Consider the following 24994-nt stretch of genomic DNA (forward strand, 5'->3'; position numbering starts at 1 on the left):
CATATCAGGTAGAAGAGCGGATTATAAAAACACATTAACCGGAAACAGCTGTCAAGCCAAACGCCAGTGAAAATATAGCCTTGTATTGTCAGATGGCAGGTTGCTGCTTTACGTTTTCATTTTAATATGTGCTCTAGATGGTGAATATGTTATCAAAAAAATATATATCAAAATTGAATATGCCAGCATATGGTCCTCTTACCAATTTTGAGTTCTGTAGCTAAACTTTGAACAATTAAGGCAGTTCGGAGATGCCAACCATATGTCCACTGAAGGTAAATAGTCACTTTAATAGAACGCTCCCCACACATCCAAAGCGCATGGAATGCTTTAAATAAGAATTTACTTACCGATAATTCTATTTCTCGGAGTCCGTAGTGGATGCTGGGGTTCCTGAAAGGACCATGGGGAATAGCGGCTCCGCAGGAGACAGGGCACAAAAAAGTAAAGCTTTACTAGGTCAGGTGGTGTGCACTGGCTCCTCCCCCCATGACCCTCCTCCAGACTCCAGTTAGGTACTGTGCCCGGACGAGCATACACAATAAGGGAGGCATTTTGAATCCCGGGTAAGACTCATACCAGCCACACCAATCACACCGTACAACTTGTGATCTAAACCCAGTTAACAGTATGACAACAGAAAGGGCCTCTTAAAGATGGCTCCTTAACAATAACCCGAATTAGTTAACAATAACTATGTACAAGTATTGCAGATAATCCGCACTTGGGATGGGCGCCCAGCATCCACTACGGACTCCGAGAAATAGAATTATCGGTAAGTAAATTCTTATTTTCTCTATCGTCCTAAGTGGATGCTGGGGTTCCTGAAAGGACCATGGGGATTATACCAAAGCTCCCAAACGGGCGGGAGAGTGCGGATGACTCTGCAGCACCGAATGAGAGAACTCCAGGTCCTCCTTTGCCAGGGTATCAAATTTGTAAAATTTTACAAACGTGTTCTCCCCCGACCACGTAGCTGCTCGGCAGAGTTGTAATGCCGAGACCCCTCGGGCAGCCGCCCAAGATGAGCCCACCTTCCTTGTGTAGTGGGCTTTTACAGTTTTAGGCTGTGGCAGGCCTGCCACAGAATGTGCAAGTTGAATTGTGTTACAAATCCAACGAGCAATCGACTGCTTAGAAGCAGGTGCGCCCAACTTGTTGGGTGCATACAATATAAACAGCGAGTCAGATTTTCTGACTCCAGCCGTCCTTGCAATGTATATTTTTAAGGCTCTGACAACGTCCAACAACTTGGAGTCCTCCAAGTCGCTAGTGGCCGCAGGCACCACAATAGGTTGGTTCAGATGAAATGCTGATACCACTTTAGGGAGAAAATGCGGACGAGTCCGCAGTTCTGCCCTATCCGAATGGAAGATTAGATAAGGACTTTTATAAGATAAAGCCGCCAATTCAGATACTCTCCTGGCAGAGGCCAGGGCTAGTAACATAGTCACTTTCAATGTGAGATATTTCAAATCCACCTTTTTCAATGGTTCAAACCAATGGGATTTGAGGAAATCTAAAACTACATTTAGATCCCACGGTGCCACCGGAGGCACCACAGGAGGCTGTATATGCAGTACTCCCTTGACAAAAGTCTGGACCTCAGGGACAGAGGCCAATTCTTTTTGGAAGAATATTGACAGGGCCGAAATTTGAACCTTAATGGATCCCAATTTGAGACCCATAGATAATCCTGATTGCAGGAAATGTAGGAAACGACCCAGTTGGAATTCCTCCGTCGGAACCCTCCGATCCTCGCACCACGCTACATATTTTCGCCAAATGCGGTGATAATGTTTCACGGTGACTTCCTTCCGTGCCTTAATCAAGGTAGGAATGACTTCTTCTGGAATGCCTTTCCCTTTTAGGATCTGGCGTTCAACCGCCATGCCGTCAAACGCAGCCGCGGTAAGTCTTGAAAAAGACAGGGACCCTGCTGTAGCAGGTCCCTTCTCAGAGGTAGAGGCCACGGTTCGTCCGTGAGCATCTCTTGAAGTTCCGGATACCAAGTCCTTCTCGGCCAATCCGGAACCACTAGTATTGTTCTTACTCTTCTTTGCCGTATGATCTTCAATACCTTTGGTATGAGCGGCAGAGGAGGAAACACATACACTGACTGGTACACCCAAGGAGTTACCAGTGCGTCCACAGCTATTGCCTGTGGATCTCTTGACCTGGCGCAATATTTGTCCAGTTTCTTGTTGAGGCGAGACGCCATCATGTCTACAATTGGTCTTTCCCAACGGTCTATTAACATGTTGAAGACTTCTGGATGTAGACCCCACTCTCCCGGATGAAGATCGTGTCTGCTGAGGAAGTCTGCTTCCCAGTTGTCCACGCCCGGGATGAACACTGCTGACAGTGCTATCACGTGATTCTCCGCCCAGCGAAGAATCTTGGCAGCTTCTGCCATTGCACTCCTGCTTCTTGTGCCGCCCTGCCTGTTTACATGGGCGACCGCCGTGATGTTGTCCGACTGAATCAACACCGGCTTTCCTTGCAGGAGAAGTTCCGCCTGGCTTAGAGCATTGTAGATTGCTCTTAGTTCCAGAATGTTTATGTGAAGAGACTTTTCCAGACTCGTCCATACTCCCTGGAAGTTTCTTCCTTGTGTGACTGCTCCCCAGCCTCTCAGGCTGGCGTCCGTGGTCACCAGGATCCAATCCTGAATGCCGAATCTGCGGCCTTCTAATAGGTGAGCCTTCTGCAACCACCACAGAAGTGACACCCTTGTCTTTGGTGACAGGGTTATTCGCAGGTGCATCTGCAGATGCGACCCTGACCATTTGTCCAACAGATCCCTTTGGAATATTCTTGCATGGAATCTGCCGAATGGAATTTCTTCGTAAGAAGCCACCATTTTTCCCAGGACTCTTGTGCATTGATGTACTGACACTTTTCCTGGTTTTAGGAGGTTCCTGACCAGATCGGATAACTCCTTGGCTTTTTCCTCTGGAAGGAAAACCTTTTTCTGAACCGTGTCCAGAATCATTCCTAGGAACAGCAGACGAGTTGTCGGGATTAAATGGGATTTGGAATATTCAGAATCCACCCGTGTTGTCTTAGCACCTCTTGAGATAGTGCTAAAGCTGTCTCCAGCTGTTCTCTGGACCTTGCCCTTATTAGGAGATCGTCCAAGTATGGGATAACTAATACGCCTTTTCTTCGAAGAAGAATCATCATCTCGGCCATTACCTTGGTAAAGACCCGAGGCGCCGTGGACAATCCGAACGGCAGCGTCTGAAACTGATAGTGACAGTTTTGAACAATGAACCTGAGGTACCCCTGGTGTGCGGGGTAAATCGGAACGTGTAGATACGCATCCTTGATGTCCAAGGATACCATAAAGTCCCCTTCTTCCAGGTTCGCTATCACTGCTCTGAGTGACTCCATCTTGAACTTGAACTTTTTTATGTAGAGGTTCAAGGACTTCAGATTTAGAATAGGCCTTACCGAGCCATCCGGCTTCGGTACCACAAATAGAGTGGAATAATACCCCTTTCCTTGTTGTAATAGGGGTACTTTGACTATCACCTGCTGAGCGTACAGCTTGTGAATGGCTTCCAACACCCTCTCCCTTTCGGAAGAGACGGTTGGTAAGGCAGACTTCAGGAAACGATGAGGAGGATCCGTCTCTAATTCCAACCTGTACCCCTGAGATATTATCTGCAGGATCCAGGGGTCTACCTGCGAGTGAGCCCACTGCGCGCTGTAATTTTTGAGACGGCCCCCCACTGTCCCCGAGTCCGCTTGAGAGGCCCCAGCGTCATGCTGAGGTTTTTGCAGGAGCCGGGGAGGGCTTCTGTTCCTGGGAAGGAGCTGCCTGTTGGTGTCTCTTCCCTCTTCCTCTGCCTCGTGGCAGGTACGACAAGCCCTTTGCTCTCTTATTTTTGTAGGAGCGAAAAGGCTGTGGTTGAAAGGTCGGTGCCTTTCTCTGTTGGGGAGTGACTTGAGGTAAAAAAGTGGATTTCCCGGCAGTAGCCGTGGCCACCAAGTCTGATAGACCAACTCCAAATAACTCCTCCCCTTTATACGGCAAAACCTCCATGTGACGTTTTGAATCCGCATCGCCTGTCCACTGTCGTGTCCATAAGGCTCTTCTGGCTGAAATGGACATAGCACTCACCCGAGATGCCAGTGTGCAAATATCCCTCTGTGCATCACGCATATAGATAAATGCATCCTTTATTTGTTCTAACGACAGTAAAACATTGTCCCTATCTAGGGTATCAATATTTTCAATCAGGGATTCTGACCAAACTACTCCAGCACTGCACATCCAGGCAGTTGCTATAGCTGGTCGTAGTATAACACCTGCATGTGTGTATATATTCTTTTGAATAACTTCCATCTTTCTATCTGATGGATCCTTAAGTGCGGCCGTCTCAGGAGAGGGTAACGCCACTTGTTTGGATAAGCGTGTGAGCGCCTTGTCCACCTTAGGGGGTGTTTCCCAGCGCGCCCTAACCTCTGGCGGGAAAGGGTATAATGCCAATAACTTTTTTGAAATTATCAACTTTTTATCAGGAGCAACCCACGCTTCATCACACACTTCATTTAATTCTTCTGATTCAGGAAAAACTGTTTGTAGTTTTTTCACACCATACATAATACCCTGTTTTACGGTATCTGTAGTATCAGCTAAATGTAACGTCTCCTTCATTGCCAAAATCATATAACGTGTGGCCCTACTGGAAAATACGTTTGAATTTCTACCGTCGTCACTGGAATCAGTGCCCGTGTCTGGGTCTGTGTCGACCGACTGAGGCAAAGGGCGTTTTACAGCCCCTGACGGTGTTTGAGGCGCCTGGACAGGCATTAATTGATTGTCCGGCCGCCTCATGTCCTCAACTGACTGTTTAAGGGAAGATAAACCATCACGTAATTCCACAAATAAAGGCATCCATTCTGGTGTCGACCCCCTGGGGGGTGACATCTGCATATTTGGCAATTGCTCCGCCTCCACACCAATATCGTCCTCATACATGTCGACACCACGTACCGACACACACCGCAAACTCACAGGGAATGCTCTAATGAAGACAGGACCCACTAGCCCTTTTGGGGAGACAGAGGGAGAGTCTGCCAGCACACACCACAAAGCGCTATATATACAAGGGATATCCTTATATTAAGTGCTCCCTTATAGCTGCTTTAATATATATATATATAGCCATTAATGTGCCCCCCCTCTCTGTTTTACCCTGTTTCTGTAGTGCAGTGCAGGGGAGAGACCTGGGAGCCGTTCTGACCAGCGGAGCTGTGACAGAAAATGGCGCCGTGTGCTGAGGAGATAGGCCCCGCCCCTTTTTCGGCGGGTTCTTCTCCCGCTATTTTTCCAGTCAGGCAGGGGTTAAATATCTCCATATAGCCCCTATGGGCTATATGTGAGGTATTTTTAGCCTTGTATAAGGTTTATATTTGCCTCTCAGAGCGCCCCCCCCCAGCGCTCTGCACCCTCAGTGACTGCCCAGTGAAGTGTGCTGAGAGGAAAATGGCGCACAGCTGCAGTGCTGTGCGCTACCTTATGAAGACTGAGGAGTCTTCAGCCGCCGGTTTCCGGACCTCTTCACGCTTCAGCATCTGCAAGGGGGTCGGCGGCGCGGCTCCGGGACCGGACTCCACGGCTGGGCCTGTGTTCGATCCCTCTGGAGCTAATGGTGTCCAGTAGCCAAGCAGCAAATCCACTCTGCATGCAGGTGAGTTTACTACTTTCCCCCTAAGTCCCACGTTGCAGTGATCCTGTTGCCAGCAGGACTCACTGTAAAGAAAAAAACCTAAACTAAACTTTCTCTAAGCAGCTCTTTAGGAGAGCCACCTAGATTGCACCCTTCTCGTTCGGGCACAAAATCTAACTGGAGTCTGGAGGAGGGTCATGGGGGGAGGAGCCAGTGCACACCACCTGACCTAGTAAAGCTTTACTTTTTTGTGCCCTGTCTCCTGCGGAGCCGCTATTCCCCATGGTCCTTTCAGGAACCCCAGCATCCACTTAGGACGATAGAGAAAATTAATTTTCTGTAAATCCTTGACACTGCACTACATAACAAGGTTTCACGCGGTAAAAACCATATGGCATTTAAATCTAGTTTAAGCCCTTTGACATTTTTAATTTTACTGAAGCTGCTTAATTTGGCAAGTTGAAGAGTTAGATTGTACTTTATGACATTCTGCTCTGAAGAACTCACCTTTAACGCCTGCTCCTGAGAGCACAGCAACTGAATCTGCTCATGGTATTGCCTCTGGTAGATGGTCTTCAGCTCGTTTTCCTTCATACGGCTCTCCATGTTGCAGAACTCAGCCCTGATTTTCTCCCTCTCTGAGAACACGCAGCGGAGACTGTCTTGACATCTGTAATTGGAAGGCGGAATGATGGTTTTGTCAAATCTCCAGGCGACTTTTTAAATCAGCAAAAATAAGATTTTAAACCTACCGGTAAATCTATTTCTCCTAGTCCGTAGAGGATGCTGGGGACTCCGTATACCCCATGGACCATGGGGTATAGACGGGCTCCGCAGGAGACATGGGCACCTAAAAGAACTTTTCCTATGGGTGTGCACTGGCTCCTCCCTCTATGCCCCTCCTCCAGACCTCAGTTAGAGAACTGTGCCCAGAGGAGATGGACAATACGAGGGCAGGATTTTATAAATCCAAGGGCAAGATTCCTACCAGCCCACACCAATCATACCATGTAACCCGGAACATACATAACCAGTTAACAGTATGAACAAACAGTAGCGGACCGATTCCAACTGTAACATAACCCTTATGTAAACAACAACTACATACAAGTCTTGCAGAGTTTCCGCACTGGGACCGGCGCCCAGCATCCTCTATGGACTAGGAGAAATAGATTTACCGGTAGGTTTAAAATCTTATTTTCTCTTACGTCCTAGAGGATGCTGGGGACTCCGTAAGGACCATGGGGTTTATACCAAAGCTCCCAATCGGGTGGGAGAGTGCGTATGATTCTGCAGCACCGACTGAGCAAATGCTAGGTCCTCATCAGCCAGGGTATCAAACTTGTAGAATTTAGCAAAAGTGTTTGACCCTGACCAAGTTGCTGCTCGGCAAATCTGTAATGCAGAGACGCCCCGGGCAGCCGCCCAAGAAAAACCCACCTTCCTAGTGGAATGGGCCTTAACCGAATGCGGTAACGGCAACCCAGCCGTAGAATGAGCCTGCTGAATCGTGTAACAGATCCAGCGAGCAATAGTCTGCTTCGAAGCAGGCGCGCCAATCTTGTTGGCAGCATACAGGACAAACAGAGCCTCTGTTTTCCTAATTCTAGCCGTCCTGGCTACATAAATCCTCAAGGCCCTGACTACATCCAGGGACCTTGAATCCTCCAAGCCACTCGTAGCCACAGGCACCACAATGGGTTGGTTCAAATGGAATAAAGAAACCACCTTAGGCAAAAATTTCAACATGAAAAATCAAGTAGGGGCTCTTGTGAGACAAGGCCGCGAATTCTGACACTCGCCTTACAGATGCTAAGGCCAACAACATGACCACCTTCCAGGTAAGAAATTTCAACTCAACCTTGGTAAGTGGTTCAAACCAGTGTGATTTTAGGAACTGCAACACCACGTTCAGGTCCCATGGTGCCACTGGAGGCACAAAAGGAGGCTGGATATGTAGCACTCCCTTTACAAAAGTCTGGACTTCTGGAAGAGAAGCCAATTCCTTCTTAAAGAATATCGAGAGGGACGAAATCTGTACCTTAACATAGCCTAATTTCAGGCCCATATCCACTCCTTTCTTTTGGAAGTGGAGAAAACGACCCAAATGAAAATCTTCCGTAGGGACGTTCTTAGATTCACACCAAGACACACATTTTCGCCAGATACGGTGATAATGTTTTACCGTCACCTCCTTTCTAGCCTTTATTAGAGTAAGGATGACCTCCTCCGGAATCCCCTTCTCAGCTAGGATCCGGCGTTCAACCGCCATGCCGTCAAACGTAACCACGGTAAGTCTTGGAACACGCAGGGACCCTGCTGCAACAGGTCCTCCCTTAGAGGAAGAGGCTAGGGATCTCCAGTGAGCATCTCCTGAAGATCTGAGTACCAGGCCCTTCGAGGCCAGTCTGGAACAATGAGTATTGTCTGTACTCTTTTTCGCCTTATGATCCGCAACACCTTTGTGATGAGAGGAAGAGGAGGAAACACGTAGACCGATTGGAACACCCATGGCGTTACCAGGGCGTCTACTGCTACTGCCTGAGGGTCCCGGGACCTGGCACAATACCTCCGAAGCTTCTTGTTGAGGCGTGATGCCATCATGTCTATTTGAGGAACTCCCCAAAGACCCGTTATCACTGCAAAGACTTCTTGATGAAGTCCCCACTCTCCTGGATGGAGATCGTGTCTGCTGAGGAAGTCTGTTTCCCAGTTGTCCACTCCCGGAATGAAGACAGCTGACAGAGCACTTACGTGATTTTCCGCCCAGCGAAGAATCCTGGTTGCTTCCGCCATCGCAGCTCTGCTTCTTGTCCCGCCTTGGCGGTTCACATGAGCCACTGCTGTGACATTGTCTGATTGAATCAGAACCGGTAGGTTGCGAAGAAGACTCTCCGCTTGTCGAAGGCCATTGTATATGGCTCTTAGCTCCAACACGTTGATGTGTAGATAGGACTCCTGGTCTGACCACAGTCCCTGAAAATTTCTTCCTTGGGTGACTGCTCCCCATCCTCGGAGGCTCGCGTCCGTGGTTACCAGGATCCAGTCCTGAATTCCGAACCTGCGACCCTCCAGAAGGTGAGCACTTTGCAGCCACCATAGAAGAGACACCCTGGTCCCGGGGGACAGTGTTATTTTCCGATGTAAATGTAGATGGGACCCGGACCATTTGTCCAGAAGGTCCCATTGAAACGTCCTTGCATGGAACCTATCGAAGGGGATGGCCTCGTAGGCTGCCACCATTTTCCCCAGAACACGAGTGCATTGATGAACTGACACTCTTTTTGGCTTTAGCAGGTCTCTGACCATGTTCTGGATGTCCTGGGCTTTTTCCAACGGGAGAAAAACCTTCTTTTGTTCCGTATCCAGTATCATACCTAGGAACGTTAGTCGAGTTGTCGGAATCAACTGTGACTTCGGTAGATTTAGAATCCAACCGTGTTGCTGGAGCACTCTCAGAGAGAGTGTCACATTGCTCAATAACTGCTCTCTTTATCTCGCCTTTATCAGGAGATCGTCCAAGTATGGGATAATTGTGACTCCATGCTTGCGTAGGACCACCATCATTTCCGCCATTATCTTTGGGGCCGTGGAAAGCCCAAACGGCAACGTCTGAAATTGGTAATGACAATCCTGTACAGCGAATCTCAGGTACTCCTGATGGGAAGGATATATGGGGACATGAAGGTAAGCATCCTTTATGTCCAGTGACACCATAAACTCCCCCTCCTCCATGCTGGCTATTATCGCCCTGAGCGATTCCATCTTGAATTTGAATCTTTTCATGTACAGGTTTAGGGATTTTAGATTCAAAATAGGTCTGACCGAACCGTCCGGTTTCGGGACCACAAAGAGGGTTGAATAGTACCCTCTTCCCTGTTGGTTCAAGGGAACCCTGATAATTACTTGCTGTAGACACAGCGTTTGAATTGCAGCTAACACTACATCCCTGTCTGGGGTAGAAGCTGGTAAGGCCGACTTGAAAAATCGGCGTGGGGGCACCTCTTCGAATTCCAGTTTGTAGCCTTGGGAAACTATTTCCAACGCCCAAGGATTCAGGTCTGAGATGACCCAGACCTGGCTGAAGAGTCGAAGACGAGCCCCCACAGGTGCGGACTCCCGCAGGGGAGCCCCAGCGTCATGCAGTGGGTTTTGTAGAAGCCGGGGAGGACTTCTGTTCCTGGACACCAGCCGAAGCAGGTGTTCTTTTCCCTCTACCCTTACCTCTGGCAAGGAAGGAGGATCCCCGACCTCTTCTGGACTTTTGTGACCGAAAGGACTGCATCTGATATGTTGGAGTTTTCTTCTGCTGTTGGGGAATAAACGGTAAAAAGTTAGATTTACCTGCTGTAGCTGTGGAAACCAGATCCTCCAGCCCATCCCCAAACAACACGTCTCCCCTATAGGGTAGAAACTCCATATGCTTTTTCGAATCCGCATCACCCGTCCACTGGCGGGTCCATAAGGATCTTCTCGCTGAAATAGCCATGGCATTGGCTCTGAAAGCCAGTAATCCAATGTCCCTTTGAGCGTCTCTCATATACAAGACTGCGTCTTTGATATGGGCTAGAATTAACAAAACAGTATCTCTATCCATGGTATCAAGGTCAGCCGACAGGTTATCTGACCAGGCTGAAATTGCGCTACATACCCATGCCGACGCAATTGTCGGTCTTAGCAAAGCTCCAGTATGTGAATAAATAGACTTTAAAGTAGTCTCTTGCCTGCGATCCGCAGGATCCTTGAGGGCCGCTGTGTCTGAAGACTGTAGCTCCACTTTCTTTGACAGGCGCGTTAAAGCCTTGTCCACAGTGGGAGAGGATTCCCAGCGTACCCTGTCCTGTGTAGGGAAGGGGTATGCCATATTAATTCTTTTGGGAATCTGCGGTCTCTTATCCGGAGTCTCCCAAGCTTTCTCAAATAACTCGTTTAGTTCATGAGATGGGGGAAAGTTTATTATCTGTTTCTTTCCCTTAAACATGTGTACCCTCGTGTCAGGAACAGAGGGTTCATCAGCAATATGCAACACATCTCTTATTGCTATAATCATACACTGAATGCTCTGTCACCTTAGGGTGCAATTAAGCTTCATCATAGTCGACACTGGAATCAGAGTCCGTGTCAGTAGTTGTGTCCACAATTTTTGCAAAGGGACGCTTTTGAGACCCCGACGGGCCCTGTGAGTCGGTCCAATCCGAGGCTTGACGCCCTGACGCCTCCACGAATTCAGCCTTATCTAGCCTCTTATGTAAAGATGTCACACTTGCATTCAACATATGCCACATGTCCATCCATTCCTGAGTCGGCACTACCGACGGGGACACACCACTCATCTGCTCTACCTCCTCCTTGGAGAAGCCTTCCGCTTCAGACATGACGACACGCACGTACCGACCCCCCACACACACAGGGATAAAACCCCAACCAGGCCCTTAGGAGAGACAGAGAGAGAGTTGCCAGCACACACCCAGCGCACAAATGACACTGGAAAAACCAGATAGCGCTTTTATATATATATATATATATATATATATATATATATATATATACAATTTCCCACTCACTGCGCGCCAATGTGCCCCCCCTTTCTTTCTTCCAACCTCTGAAGCGTTCAGCAAGGGAGAGTCCGGGGAAAGCCAGCATTTCTCATGCAGCTCTGTGGAGAAAATGGCGCTGGTTAGTGCTGAGGGATCAAGCTTCCCCCCCCCCCAGCGGCGGGCTTCGGTCCCTCTTCAATTTTCACAAAAATGGCGGGGGATCATCTATTTGCTGCCTCCGCAGCCTATTAGCACCTTATTGCCCAAAAGCGAGGTTTATTGCTGCCCAGGGTGCCCCCACCCTGCGCCCTGCACCCATCAGTGCTGTCTGTGTGTTGTGTATGGGAGCAATAGCGCGCAGCTTACCGCTGTGCGCCTTACCTCATGAAGATCTGAAGTCTTCTGCCGCCTGAGATGTCTTCTTGTTTCTCATACTCACCCGGCTTCTATCTTCCGGCATCTGTGAGGAAGACTGCGACGCGGCTCCGGGACGAACCCCAGGGTGAGACCTGTGTTCCGACTCCCTCTGAACTAATGGTGTCCAGTAGCCTAAGAAGCAGAGCCTATCAGTTAAGTAGGTCTGCTTCTCTCCCCTCAGTCCCACGATGCAGGGAGCCTGTTGCCAACAGGACTCCCTGAAAATAAAAAACCTAACAAAATTCTTTTTCCACAGAAAACTCAGGAGAGCTCTCTGCAGTGTACCCTTCTCCTCTGGGCACAGAATCTAACTGAGTTCTGGAGGAGGGGCATAGAGGGAGGAGCCAGTGCACACCCATAGGAAAAGTTCTTTTAGGTGCCCATGTCTCCTGCGGAGCCCGTCTATACCCCATGGTCCTTACAGAGTCCCCTGCATCCTCTAGGACGTAAGAGAAAAAACAAAACATAAAAATACAGCGAAGTACATAAACCATATTAAACATTTGGATATAAATTGCTATTTAAATGTCACTATTGCAAAAGGTACGGTAGAAAGAAAACAGGTCATGAGGACATTAGAGTCAAGCATCATTATCAATGCTGTGCCCCTCTCACTAGTTTTGAATATTTATAGGAAACTTTAACGGATTCTACTCATTTAAGGTTAAAACCTAGCGGGAATATCAGCACTGTTAGTTGGGGGAAGCTAAACCATTAATAGGACTTTCCATCTTTAGATCACAGGAATCTACAATTACGTTCAAGCCCTTCTGCGGCTTTTATTAAAGACAACAATCTCAGCAGTGGTTTTCAACCATGCTCCAGATCATCAAGCCAGATTCTCTCTTTCTTTTTGTTGCAAAGATTCTCCCTACATACACAAGATTTAGGGGGATATCCAATTAGCTCCGGTAATTTACCAGTAGTGCTAATTGTCCCGCTGGGGGATATCTAATTAGCCCTGATAAGCCGGCATGAGATGCAGCTTATCAAGGATTTGGTTTCACCTCAGACAGGCAAAACCAAATCCCCAGAAACAGCCCCATTTTCATGCGAAAATGGGGCTGTTTCTACCGGAAAACACACAGGTTTCACTGAACCTGTGTGTTTTTGGGAGGTCAGGATTTGTTTTTGTTTTTTTTAAGACACGATCGATATTGGATAGCCTGTAAAAAATAATTTTTTTTTAAAAAAAGGAAAGTCTGAAAAAAAATTCACTGGTAATTGGATATCCCCCTCATGCTGGGTATACAAATACAATCAGAAAGCTTCTGCTGATCTGATAAAGGCCCCGATCTGACAAAGCGATTATCAGCTTATTCTGGGATAAATAGGAGGACATTTATTTTTTTCACCCCAAAAATGACATATAATTATTGGCCCAAATAAGTTAATTAGAAGCTTCCAAATGTCTAATAAGTAACTGGGGGGAGGGGTGTCCCAGGGGTTCTGAAGCAAGTCCTGACATTTTTACTTTGGGATAAAACTGTTCCCTACTATTTCACTTGCTCAAAGTTGGTGGAAACAATAACAGGCAAATTTACCTTATAAAAGAAATTCGAGTTTGGAATTCAATTGCAAATGTAATTCAAAATGTGAAATTGCCACGAATTTGCCTTGCGAATTCACCCGATTGAATCCCCCACTCTGACTCGCGTTGCAGTCTGCCTTGCCTGTAGGTGACGTCAGCTGTGATTCACCGGGAGGGCAGGCAGGAGACACTATGCAGACCCCCCATGTCAGACAGATAAGGAGCAGCCGTTGGGTACAACCATCTTCCAGGATCGGATGAAGACTCTCCCACAATTTCTGAGATCTATATAATTTTGTAATATTCACACCACATAAGGGTCCGGATGTAATGGCTTGTGAGTTGGCTGGAGCTCCAAGACTCCGGCCAAATCCTCAGTTTTTTTTGGTTTTTTTTAAAGCAGCACATGTTAACAAGGCAAAACCTACCAGGTTTTGCATTGCAAACGTTTGCTGCTTTAAAAACAATGTACGAGTTTGTCCGGAGTCTTGGAGCTCCGGCCGTCCCGCAATCTATTACATGCAGTCCATGGAATGTGGCGCCTGATGGTGGATAGCAATGACCGTATTAATTTGGGATAGTTGGAAGCTTTTTAGGTAGCACCTTTGGACTTCTATATCACCTGGTTTAAGAATTTATAGTGTGATTCCGCAACTGATATGTTTTGCAAAAAAAAGTTTGCGGCAAATAAAGGGAATAAAAATAAGAATTTACTTACCGATAATTCTATTTCTCATAGTCCGTAGTGGATGCTGGGAACTCCGTAAGGACCATGGGGAATAGCGGCTCCGCAGGAGACTGGGCACAAAAGTAAAAGCTTTAGGACTAGCTGGTGTGCACTGGCTCCTCCCCCTATGACCCTCCTCCAAGCCTCAGTTAGGATACTGTGCCCGGACGAGCGTACATAATAAGGAAGGATCTTGAATCCCGGGTAAGACTCATACCAGCCACACCAATCACACCGTACAACTTGTGATCTGAACCCAGTTAACAGTATGATAAACGTAGGAGCCTCTGAAAAGATGGCTCACAACAATAAACAACCCGATTTTTGTAACAATAACTATATACAAGTATTGCAGACAATCCGCACTTGGGATGGGCGCCCAGCATCCACTACGGACTATGAGAAATAGAATTATCGGTAAGTAAATTCTTATTTTCTCTGACGTCCTAGGGGATGCTGGGAACTCCGTAAGGACCATGGGGATTATACCAAAGCTCCCAAACGGGCGGGAGAGTGCGGATGACTCTGCAGCACCGAATGAGAGAACTCCAGGTCCTCCTCAGCCAGGGTATCGAATTTGTAAAATTTAGCAAACGTGTTTGCCCCTGACCAAGTAGCTGCTCTGCAAAGTTGTAAAGCCGAGACCCCTCGGGCAGCCGCCCAAGATGAGCCCACTTTCCTTGTGGAATGGGCTTTTACAGATTTTGGCTGTGGCAGGCCTGCCACAGAATGTGCAAGCTGAATTGTACTACAAATCCAACGAGCAATCGTCTGCTTAGAAGCAGGAGCACCCAGCTTGTTGGGTGCATACAGGATAAACAGCGAGTCAGATTTTCTGACTCCAGCCGTCCTGGAAACATATATTTTCAGGGCCCTGACTACGTCCAGCAACTTGGAGTCCTCCAAGTCCCTAGTAGCCGCAGGTACCACAATAGGCAGGTTCATGTGAAACGCTGAAACCACCTTAGGGAGAAATTGAGGGCGAGTCCTCAGTTCTGCCCTGTCTGAATGAAAAATTAGGTAAGGGCTTTTATATGATAAAGCTGCCAATTCTGAGACACGCCTGGCTGAAGCCAGGGCTAACAGCATGACCATTTTCCATGTGAGATATTTCAATTCCACAGTTGTGAGTGGTTCAAACCAATGTGATTTTAGGAGACTCAACACTACATTGAGATCCCAAGGTGCCACTGGAGGCACAAAAGGAGGCTGTATATGCAGTACCCCTTTGACAAACGTCTGAACTTCAGGCACAGAAGATTGACAGGGCCGAAATTTGAACCTTAATGGACCCTAATTTTAGGCCCATAGATAGTCCTGTTTGCAGGAAATGCAAGAAACGACCCAGTTGAAATTCCTCTGTAGGGGCCTTCCTGGCCTCACACCATGCAACATATTTCCGCCAAATGCGGTGATAATGTTTTGCGGTTACATCCTTTCTGGCCTTGACCAGGGTAGGGATGACTTCATCTGGAATGCCTTTTTCCTTCAGGATCCGGCGTTCAACCTCCATGCCGTCAAACGCAGCCGCGGTAAGTCTTGGAACAGACAAGGTCCCTGCTGGAGCAGGTCCTTTCTGAGAGGTAGAGGCCACGGGTCCTCCGTGAGCATCTCTTGAAGTTCCGGGTACCAAGTCCTTCTTGGCCAATCCGGAGCCACGAGTATAGTTCTTACTCCTCTCCTTCTTATGATTCTCAGTACTTTGGGTATGAGAGGCAGAGGAGGGAACACATACACTGACTGGTACACCCACGGTGTTACCAGAGCGTCCACCGCTATTGCCTGAGGGTCCCTTGACCTGGCGCAATATCTGTCTAGTTTCTTGTTGAGACGAGACGCCATCATGTCCACCTTTGGTTTTTCCCAACGGTTTACAATCACGTGGAAGACTTCTGGGTGAAGTCCCCACTCCCCCGGGTGGAGGTCGTGTCTGCTGAGGAAGTCTGCTTCCCAGTTGTCCACTCCCGGAATGAACACCGCTGACAGTGCTGTCACATGATTTTCCGCCCAGCGAAGAATTCTTGCAGCTTCTGCCATTGCCCTCCTGCTTCTTGTGCCGCCCTGTCTGTTTACGTGGGCGACTGCCGTGATGTTGTCCGATTGGATCAAAACCGACTGACCCTGAAGCAGAGGACTTGCTTGACTTAGGGCATTGTAAATTGCCCTAAGTTCCAGGATATTTATGTGAAGAGACGTTTCCATGCTTGACCACAAGCCCTGGAAATTTCTTCCCTGTGTGACTGCTCCCCAGCCTCTCAGGCTGGCACCCGTGGTCACCAGAATCCAGTCCTGAATGCCGAATCTGCGGCCCTCTAGAAGATGAGCACTCTGCAACCACCACAGGAGAGACACCCTTGTCCTTGGAGATAGGGTTATCCGCTGATGCATCTGAAGATGCGATCCGGACCATTTGTCCAGCAGATCCCACTGAAACGTTCTTGCATGGAATCTTCCGAATGGAATCGCTTCGTAAGAAGCCACCATCTTTCCCAGGACCCTTGTGCATTGATGCACTGACACTTGTCCTGGTTTCAGGAGGTTCCTGACTAGCTCGGATAACTCCCTGGCCTTCTCTGGGAGAAACACCTTTTTCTGGACTGTGTCCAGAATCATCCCTAGGAACAGTAGACGTGTTGTTGGAATCAGCTGCGATTTTGGAATATTTAGAATCCACCCGTGCTGACGTAGCACCACCTGAGATAGTGCTACTCCGACCTCTAACTGTTCCCTGGACCTTGCCCTTATCAGGAGATCGTCCAAGTAAGGGATAATTAAGATGCCTTTTCTTCGAAGAAGAATCATCATTTCAGCCATTACCTTGGTAAAGACCCGTGGTGCCGTGGACAATCCAAACGGCAGCGTCTGAAACTGATAATGACAGTTCTGTACCACAAACCTGAGGTACCCTTGGTGAGAAGGGTAGATTGGGACATGGAGATAAGCATCTTTGATGTCCAGAGACACCATATAGTCCCCTTCTTCCAGGTTCGCTATCACTGCTCTGAGTGATTCCATCTTGAATTTGAACCTTTTTATGTAAGTGTTCAATGATTTCAGATTTAAAATCGGTCTCACCGAGCCGTCCGGCTTCGGTACCACAAACAGCGTGGAATAATACCCCTTTTCCTGCTGTAGGAGGGGTACCTTGATTATCACCTGCTGGGAATACAGCTTGTGAATAGCTTCCAATACTGCCTCCCTGTCGGAGGGAGACGTTGGTAGAGCAGACTTCAGGAACCGGCGAGGGGGAGATGTCTCGAATTCCAATTTGTACCCCTGTGATACTACCTGCAGGATCCAGGGGTCCACTTGCGAGTGAGCCCACTGCGCGTTGAAATCTTTGAGACGGGCCCCCACCGTGCCTGAGTCCGCTTGTAAAGCCCCAGCGTCATGCTGAAGACTTGGCAGAAGCGGGGGAGGGCTTCTGATCCTGGGAAGAGGCTGCTTGCTGCAGTCTTTTTCCCCTTCCTCTGCCCCGGGGCAGAAATGAGTGGCCTTTTGCCCGCTTGCCCTTATGGGAACGAAAGGACTGAGTTTGAAAAGACGGTGTCTTTTTCTGCTGAGAGGTGACCTGGGGTAAAAAGGTGGATTTTCCAGCCGTGGCCACCAGGTCTGATAGACCGACCCCAAATAACTCCTCCCCTTCATACGGCAAAACTTCCATATGCCGTTTTGAATCCGCATCACCAGACCACTGTCGTGTCCATAAACTTCTTCTGGCAGAAATGGACAACGCACTTACTCTTGATGCCAGGGTGCAAATATCCCTCTGTGCATCTCGCATATATAGTAATGCATCCTTTAAATGCTCTATAGTCAACAATATACTGTCCCTATCCAGGGTATCAATATTTTCAGTCAGGGAATCCGACCAAGCCACTCCAGCGCTGCACATCCAGGCTGAGGCGATTGCTGGTCGTAGTATAACACCAGTATGTGTGTATATACCTTTTAGGATATTTTCCAGCTTTCGATCAGCTGGTTCCTTGAGGGCGGCCGTATCAGGAGACGGTAACGCCACTTGTTTTGATAAGCGTGTGAGCGCCTTATCTACCCTAGGGGGTGTTTCCCAACGCGCCCTAACCTCTGGCGGGAAAGGGTATAATGCCAATAATTTATTAGAAATCAGCAGTTTTTTATCGGGGGAAACACACGCTTTGTCACACACCTCATTTAATTCATCTGATTCAGGAAAAACTATGGGTAGTTTTTTCACACCCCACATAATACCCTTTTTTGTGGTACTAGTAGTATCAGAAATGTTCAAAGCCTCCTTCATTGCCGTGATCATGTAACGTGTGGCCCTACTGGACATTACGTTTGTCTCGTCACCGTCGACACTGGAGTCAGTATCCGTGTCTGGGTCTGTGTCGACCATCTGAGGTAACGGGCGCTTTAGAGCCCCTGACGGTGTTTGAGACGCCTGGACAGGCACTAACTGATTTGCCGGCTGTCTCATGTCGTCAACAGTTTTTTGCAAAGTGCTGACACTTCCATACGACCATCCAGTCAGGTGTCGACTCCCTAGGGGGTGACATCACTATTACAGGCAATTGCTCCGCCTCCACATCATTTTCCTCCTCATACATGTCGACACAATCGTACCGACACACAGCACACACACAGGGAATGCTCTGATAGAGGACAGGACCCCACGAGCCCTTTGGGGAGACAGAGGGAGAGTTTGCCAGCACACACCAGAGCGCTATATATATGCAGGGATAACCTTATATAAGTGTTTCTCCCTTCTATAGCTGCTGTATATGTATTTTCTGCCAATTAGTGCCCCCCCTCTCTTGTTTTACCCTGATTCTGTAGCAGGACTGCAGGGGAGAGTCAGGGAGCTGTCCTTCCAGCGGAGCTGTGAGGGAAAATGGCGCTTGTGTGCTGAGGAGATAGGCTCCGCCCCCTTTTCGGCGGCCTTTTCTCCCGCTTTTTTTAGGAAAACTGGCAGGGGTTAAATGCATCCATATAGCCCAGGAGCTATATGTGATGCATTTCTTTAGCCATATAAGGTTTAAAACATGTTTTATTGCTGCTCAGGGCGCTCCCCCCCAGCGCCCTGCACCCTCAGTGACCGGAGTGTGAAGTGTGCTGAGAGCAATGGCGCATAGCTGCAGTGCTGTGCGCTACCTTATTGAAGACAGGAACGTCTTCTGCCGCCGATTTTTCCGGACCTCTTCGCTCTTCTGGCTCTGTAAGGGGGCCGGCGGCGCGGCTCCGGGACCCATCCAGGCTGAACCTGTGATCGTCCCTCTGGAGCTAATGTCCAGTAGCCAAGAAGCCCAATCCACTCTGCATTCAGGTGAGTTCGCTTCTTCTCCCCTTAGTCCCACGATGCAGTGAGCCTGTTGCCAGCAGGTCTCACTGAAAATAAAAAAACCTATTTAAAACTTTTACTCTAAGCAGCTCTGGAGAGCTACCTAGCATGCACCCTTCTCCGCCGGGCACAAAAATCTAACTGAGGCTTGGAGGAGGGTCATAGGGGGAGGAGCCAGTGCACACCAGCTAGTCCTAAAGCTTTTACTTTTGTGCCCAGTCTCCTGCGAAGCCGCTATTCCCCATGGTCCTTACGGAGTTCCCAGCATCCACTAGGATGTCAGAGAAACTTATTTATTTTTATTTTATTTTTAAATCACCTTCCTAAGGTAAAAAGATCAGCTCTAATAACAAAATATGTTTTACATTCTAACCGTTTAGATTTCCAGTGGAACGAAGCAGGTAATTGTGTTAGTTAGAAGCCTAGGGATAGATTTGAACAGCTCAGACCCCAGCTGTGCTGCACCGTTAACGTGCAACAGTAGGTTTTAATGAAAGTTGTAGACTATTCCTGTAATTCTCAGTGCATCCTGTATTACGTGGATGGTGATGCTGTTCTGCTACACTTTTAATACGTCCAGAGCGATGAGAAAGCTTGTGCTAAGTGTATTCTGTGGCAGGGATGAGATCGGAACTTTCCATCGATCAGACAGCACAACTGTCTTTAAAGGGCATACGGCACTAAGAGGTGCTGATTAGAAGCACAAACCTCAATAAGGATGACACTTTTTTGGAAGATGCCTGAAACAGGTATTTGAATTACGTGGCAGGATATTTGGGACAATAGGCTGGATTTGAAATTCTAGTAACAGAAACAAATGCCTCTTAATGTTGCATTTGGGATTCTCCATGTGAAAGCGAGGGAAATGCCTAGAATACATCACAACAACGGTGTATAGCACAAGAAGCCGGTATCTGCCTTGTATGTCCTATGTGTACCAGTGACGTGCAGTGAGGTGAGGCAGAGCCTTTCCTGTCATACCAACGTATACGCCAGAGTTTTGACTATATAAAATAAATGAAAAATACAAAGAATATATTACAACTATCAACTTACGGCGATATCCAATTAGAGGAGATAAAACATCAGGTTTTTGCACTTTTTTTCCGATGTTTCACCATTTTTCTTTCTTTCAGACTATACAATTAGGATCGCCTGTAAAAAAAAAAAAAAACAAAAAAAAAAAAAACAGCTTTCCCCCTGAAAACACACAGGTTCAGTGAAACCTGTGTTTTTGTGAGAAACAGACAGTTTTCGCTTGAAAAAGGGGCTGTTCTGGGGGAGGGTGTAGTATGGAGTGCCGGCAGCCAGACTACCGACCGCCGGCATACTGACAGTGCGGGCTCGCTGCGCTCGCCACACTATCTATTCTCCCTCCAAGAGGGTCGTGGACCCCCAAGAGGGAGAAAAAGTGTCGGTATGCCGGATGTCGGGATTCCGGCGCCGGCATACTGTGCGCCGGGATCCCGACAGCCGGCAAACTGAAGACCACCCCCCCCCTGGGGGATTTGGTTTCGGTTTTGGTGAAAAAATCCCCCGATAAGCCGTGGCGACCTGTCAGTGTCCCATGCCCGCAGCAGCAGCAGGCTGGTACTACAGTGAGGTTGCCACAGCCCGGTAGCTGCCCTGTGACGCTGGGGCAGCGCCATGACTCGTATCCCCCCTCCCCGTCGGCTGTCACATAACGAGGGAAAGGTCATGCGACCAGGTAGGCAGAGGTGGAGCACTGCACTGTGAGCAGTCCAGGAACCGGTACCTGGGGCAGTAACAGAAAAACCCAGATAAGCCGCAGCTTGTGCCGGCTTATCGGGGATAACAGGATATTTCCGGCAAATTTCATTAACCGCTGTAATGTACCGTTGATAATTGGATATCCCACTTTGTATTATTCTAACCATAAATGTCAAAACTCTGGAGTAAAAAGTCAATGACAAATGAGGCAGTGCCTCCCCTGCCTATCTTTTACACACATCTCTGATCAAAGCACACAAAATTTCCAGCAGTATATATGCTGCTGCACCTGTGTATAATGCCCACATTCACCCTTTGGCTTATTTGTAGCGTGTAAATCTGCCTCTGAAATTAGCCAGTCCCTCCTGAGAAATTCACCTCACCGCACGTCCCTGGGGGACCAGCGGCGTTTGGACGCCGTTTTGGGGGTGCAGTCCGGGCAACGCAGGCGTGCCTGGACCGTGTGAGGGGCGGGCCGCGGCAGCTGCGTGACGCCACATGCAGCCGCTGCAACCCGGACAGTGACAGCATGCAGGAGCTGCGCAGGTTGGGAGCTACGCGTCAAGTACAAAAGCATTGCTGCTTTTGTACTTGTGCGGGGGGTGGGGTGGGGGGTTTGTAGGGCCAGACATGAGGGGTGGACAAGCACTGTGCTGGGCATCCCCCCACATGTCTGAGTAACTGATCGTAGCCATGCACTACGATCAGGTCAGATTTAATGAACCAACAGGCTTTGCAACAGAACACCACCATATTGTACCCACAAATGCTGTTGCTGCTGTATTTGCTTACATTCATTTTTGGAGACACAGTGCCAGAGAGCATTCGCTAAGCTCCGACTATATAATAGCTCCCAATTTTTAATTTTTTTTAATTCTCTGTGAAAAGATGGTGTTAGGTCAGTGGTTCCCAAACTTTTTTGAATCACGGCACCCTAGAGTATCAGAATGTTTTTCACGGCACCCCTAGGCCAAAAGTTTCTTACTGAGAAATTCAGCTAAAAAATAAGAATTTACTTACCGATAATTCTATTTCTCGGAGTCCGTAGTGGATGCTGGGGTTCCTGAAAGGACCATGGGGAATAGCGGCTCCGCAGGAGACAGGGCACAAAAAGTAAAGCTTTAGGATCAGGTGGTGTGCACTGGCTCCACCCCCTATGACCCTCCTCCAAGCCTCAGTTAGGATACTGTGCCCGGACGAGCGTACACAATAAGGAAGGATTTTGAATCCCGGGTAAGACTCATACCAGCCACACCAATCACACTGTACAACCTGTGATCTGAACCCAGTTAACAGTATGATAACAGCGGAGCCTCTGAAAAGATGGCTCACAACAATAATAACCCGATTTTTGTAACTATGTACAAGTATTGCAGATAATCCGCACTTGGGATGGGCGCCCAGCATCCACTACGGACTCCGAGAAATAGAATTATCGGTAAGTAAATTCTTATTTTCTCTATCGTCCTAGTGGATGCTGGGGTTCCTGAAAGGACCATGGGGATAATACCAAAGCTCCCAAACGGGCGGGAGAGTGCGGATGACTCTGCAGCACCGAATGAGAGAACTCCAGGTCCTCCTTAGCCAGGGTATCAAATTTGTAGGATTTTACCAACGTGTTTGCCCCTGACTAAATAGCCGCTCGGCAAAGTTGTAAAGCCGAGACCCCTCGGGCAGCCGCCCAAGATAAGCCCACCTTCCTTGTGGAATGGGCATTTACATATTTTGGCTGTGGCAGGCCTGCCACAGAATGTGCAAGCTGAATTGTATTACACATCCAACTAGCAATAGTCTGCTTAGAAGCAAGAGCACCCAGTTTGTTGGGTGCATACAGGATAACAGCAAGTCAGTTTTCCTGACTCCAGCCGTCCTGGAACCTATATTTACAGGGCCCTGACAACATCTAGCAACCTGGAGTCCTCCAAGTCCCTAGTAGGCGCAAGGCACCAAAATAAGCTGGTTCAGGTGAAACACTGACACCACCTTAGGGAGAGAACTGGGGACGAGTCCGCAGCTCTGCCCTGTCCAAATGGACAACCAGATATGGGCTTTTTTGAGAAAAAAACCACCAATTTGACACTCGCCTGGTCCAGGCCAGGGCCAAGAGCATGGTCACTTTTCATGTGAGATGCTTCAAATCCACAGATTTGACTGGTTTTAAACCAATGTGATTTGAGGAATCCCAGAACTACGTTGAGATCCCACAGTGCCACTGGAGGCACAAAAGGGGGTTGTATATGCAATACTCCCTTGACAAACTTCTGGACTTCAGGAACTGAAGCCACTTCTTTCTGGAAGAAAATCGACAGGGCCGAAATTTGAACCTTAATGGACCCTAATTTGAGGCCCATAGACACTCCTGTTTGCAGGAAATGCAGGAATCGACCGAGTTGAAATTTCTTCGTGGGGCCTTTCTGGCCTCACACCACGCAACATATTTTTGCCACATGTGGTGATAATGTTGTGCGGTCACCTCCTTTCTGGCTTTGACCAGGGTAGGAATGACCTCTTCCGGAATGACTTTTTCCCTTAGGATCCGGCGTTCCACCGCCATGCCGTCAAACGCAGCTGCGGTAAGTCTTGGAACAGACATGGTACTTGCTGAAACAAGTCCCTTCTTAGCGGCAGAGGCCATAAGTCCTCTGTGAGCATCTCTTGAAGTTCCGGGTACCAAGTCCTTCTTGGCCAATCCGGAGCCATGAGTATAGTTCTTACTCCTCTACGTCTTATAAGTCTCAGTACCTTAGGTATGAGAAGCAGAGGATGGAACACATACACCGACTGGTACATCCATGGTGTTACCAGAACGTCCACAGCTATTGCCTGAGGGTCTCTTAACCTGGCGCAATACCTGTCCCGTTTTTTGTTCAGACGGGACGCCATCATGTCCACCTTTGGTATTTCCCAACGGTTTACAATCATGTGGAAAACTTCCCGATGAAGTTTCCACTCTGCCGGGTGGAGGTCGTGCCTGCTGAGGAAGTCTGCTTCCCAGTTTCCATTCCCGGAATGAAACACTGCTGACAGTGCTATCACATGATTTTCCGCCCAGCGAAAAGTCCTTGCAGTTTTTGCCATTGCCCTCCTGCTTCTTGTGCCGCCCTGTCTATTTACGTGGGCAACTGCCGTGATGTTTTTCCCACTGGATCAATACCGGCTGACCTTGAAGCAGAGGTCTTGCTAAGCTTAGAGTATTATAAATTTACCCTTAGCTCCAGTATATTTATGTGGAGAAAAGTCTCCAGACTTGATCACACTCCCTGTAAATTTTTTCCTTGTGTGACTGCTCCCCAGCCTCTCGGGCTGGCCTCCGTGGTCACCAGCATCCAATCCTGAATGCCGAATCTGCGGCCCTCTAGAAGATGAGCACTCTGTAACCACCACAGGAGAGACACCCTTGTCCTTGGATATAGGGTTATCCGCTGATGCATCTGAAGATGCGATCCGGACCATTTGTCCAGCAGATCCCACTGAAAAATTCTTGCGTGAAATCTGCCGAATGGAATTGCTTCGTAGGAAGTCACCATCTTTACCAGGACCCTTGTGCAATGATGCACTGATTTTAGGAGGTTCCTGACTAGCTCGGATAACTCCCTGGCTTTCTCTTCCGGGAGAAACACCTTTTTCTGGACTGTGTCCAGAATCATCCCTAGGCACAGCAGACTTGTCGTCGGGATCAGCTGCGATTTTGGAATATTTAGAATCCACCCGTGCTGTTGTAGCAGTATCCGAGATAGTGCTACTCCGACCTCCAACTGTTCCCTGGACTTTGCCCTTATCAGGAGATCGTCCAAGTAAGGGATAATTAAGACGCCTTTTCTTCGAAGAAGAATCATCATTTCGGCCATTACCTTGGTAAAGACCCGGGGTGCCGTGGACAATCCAAACGGCAGCGTCTGAAACTGATAGTGACAGTTCTGTACCACGAACCTGAGGTACCCTTAGTGAGAAGGGCAAATTTTGGACATGGAGGTAAGCATCCCTGATGTCTCAGGACACTATATAGTCCCCTTCTTCCTGGTTCGTTATCACTGCTCTGAGTGACTCCAT

At 48.3% G+C, this 24994-nt stretch overlaps 1 protein-coding gene across 3 annotated transcripts in view; it reads right to left on the reverse strand.

Moving 5' to 3' along the window:
* KIF18A (kinesin family member 18A) overlaps positions 1–24994 on the reverse strand; it is a 272865-nt gene that overhangs the window by 120494 nt on the left and 127377 nt on the right. For all 3 annotated transcript variants that reach the window (XM_063944417.1, XM_063944418.1, XM_063944419.1), the window contains exon 10: positions 6189–6351. In XM_063944417.1, coding sequence (XP_063800487.1) covers positions 6189–6351 — 163 coding nt within the window. The remainder of the gene's footprint in view (positions 1–6188; positions 6352–24994) is intronic.

This window comes from Pseudophryne corroboree, chromosome 11, assembly GCF_028390025.1.
Source record: "Pseudophryne corroboree isolate aPseCor3 chromosome 11, aPseCor3.hap2, whole genome shotgun sequence".
In the NCBI taxonomy this organism is placed as follows: Eukaryota; Metazoa; Chordata; class Amphibia; order Anura; family Myobatrachidae; genus Pseudophryne; species Pseudophryne corroboree.